This window comes from Apis dorsata, unplaced genomic scaffold, assembly GCF_000469605.1.
Source record: "Apis dorsata unplaced genomic scaffold, Apis dorsata 1.3 scaffold_18, whole genome shotgun sequence".
NCBI classification, from domain to species: domain Eukaryota; kingdom Metazoa; phylum Arthropoda; class Insecta; order Hymenoptera; family Apidae; genus Apis; species Apis dorsata.
Window position 1 is genome coordinate 70556 of NW_006263320.1, and position 1560 is coordinate 72115.

Here is a 1560-nt window from a genome sequence, read left to right on the forward strand (position 1 = left end):
CATAACAGAAAAATAAAAGAAAACTAAATAAATCGCGTTAAAAATTAACCCCTCCCCCCCCTCCATTCTGTTCGCAGAACGAAGTGGAAGAGGCAAACGATCGTCGGCTTCGAGATAATGGCGGAGAACAATTTCGCGGTGGCGGCATTCCAACAGTTGTACGGAAGCGGGGCAGCGGCTGTCCCGGCGCATCCCGCTGCCGGACGATACTGGCCTTACCCGAGCGCCCACGCACTGCCCGCGAACGGCCTCTTTTACCAGCAAGCGTCAGCGGCGGCCGTCACCTTGCAGAAGCCACTTCCGTACAGATTGTACCCACCCGCCATGATCCTGGCCGGGCCGAGCAACCCCCTCGGATCTTTGACCGCGAGCTCCAGCCTGTCCAACCTGAGCAACTACTACAGGGACAGCCCGGAGATGGGCGAGGGGAGGGAGAGGGAGGGTAGGCAGCAGAGGGACAGAAGCAAGAGCCCCGTGTTGAGCGACAGGTCCCCCCTGATGAAGGAGGAGAGGCTTTACGCGGCCACGATGGTGCAAGCCGGGTCGAGCAACGCTGCCACCCTTGGAGGTACCTTGACAGCGAGCTCCAGCCTGTCCAACCTGAGCACGTATTACAGGGACAGCCCGGAGGATGGGCGGGAGGGGATGGGCAGGGGGTCGAGGCAGAGGGACAGGAGCAAGAGTCCTGCCGGGTTGAGGGAAAGGTCCCCGATGTGCAAGGACGAGAGGTTGTATCCGTCCCCGATGCTCCAGCCGGGACCGAGCAACAGCAGCGTGGCGTCGTTGACAGGTTCCGGGATGCAGAATTTGGGCGGTTATTACAGGGACAGTCCGGACATGATCGAGGGAAGGGAGAGGGAGCATTTGGGGAGAGGAGCGAGGCAGAGGGAGAGGAGCGCGAGCCGTTCGCCGAAGAGGGAGNCAGCCCTCAGAGTATAAGGGCGGACAGTGACGACGAGAGTATACACGATATCTAGGATAATGAACGAGGAGGATGGAAGATGAAGGGGAGGAGGAAAGTAAAGGGTTGTCGTTGAGAGGAGAGGGTACGATCGATCCGAGAGGAAGAAAGAGGAAAAACTCGATCCTTTTCTTTTTTTTTTTTTTTTTCTTTCTTTCTCAAAAAGTTGTGGAAAGTTGTGCGCGTGTGTATGTGTGCGTGTGATATCTCGAGAAAAAAAAATGTTCGAGTGTTTCTATTATGTTGTTAGAGGCAGCCAACCGACGAGAAGAGAGTCTTTATAAAGAAGACGCGCGGTGATTTTTGTAGCAATTATACTCCGTTCTAACTAACCCAACTTACTTGCGTAACCGCCAACAGATGAATGTAATGGAAGAAAAAACAAAAAAAACAAAAAACGAAAAAGAATAAAAAAAAAAAGAAAGAATATTATTTCTCGTCGTCGATCGATTGAAAGAAAAAAACTTTCGCGCGCGAAAGCTCGCGAAATTTCACGCCAACGATAGGTATTGCGCGAAAGAAAAGAAGAGAAAAAAAGAAAAAGAAGAAAAAAAAAAAAAAAGAACGGTCGATTTCGTGAGGTGGAACAGAGGAAGTGA

The 1560-nt window shown here is 52.0% G+C and overlaps 1 protein-coding gene across 1 annotated transcript in view; it reads left to right on the forward strand.

The window, feature by feature from the left end:
- Positions 1-1007, forward strand: part of LOC102678191 (homeobox protein B-H2) — a 32471-nt gene extending 31464 nt beyond the window's left edge. The window contains exon 3 of the mRNA XM_031509514.1: positions 78-1007. Coding sequence (XP_031365374.1) covers positions 78-939 — 862 coding nt within the window. The 3' untranslated portion in view covers positions 940-1007. The remainder of the gene's footprint in view (positions 1-77) is intronic.
- Positions 1008-1560: the final 553 nt, after the last annotated feature.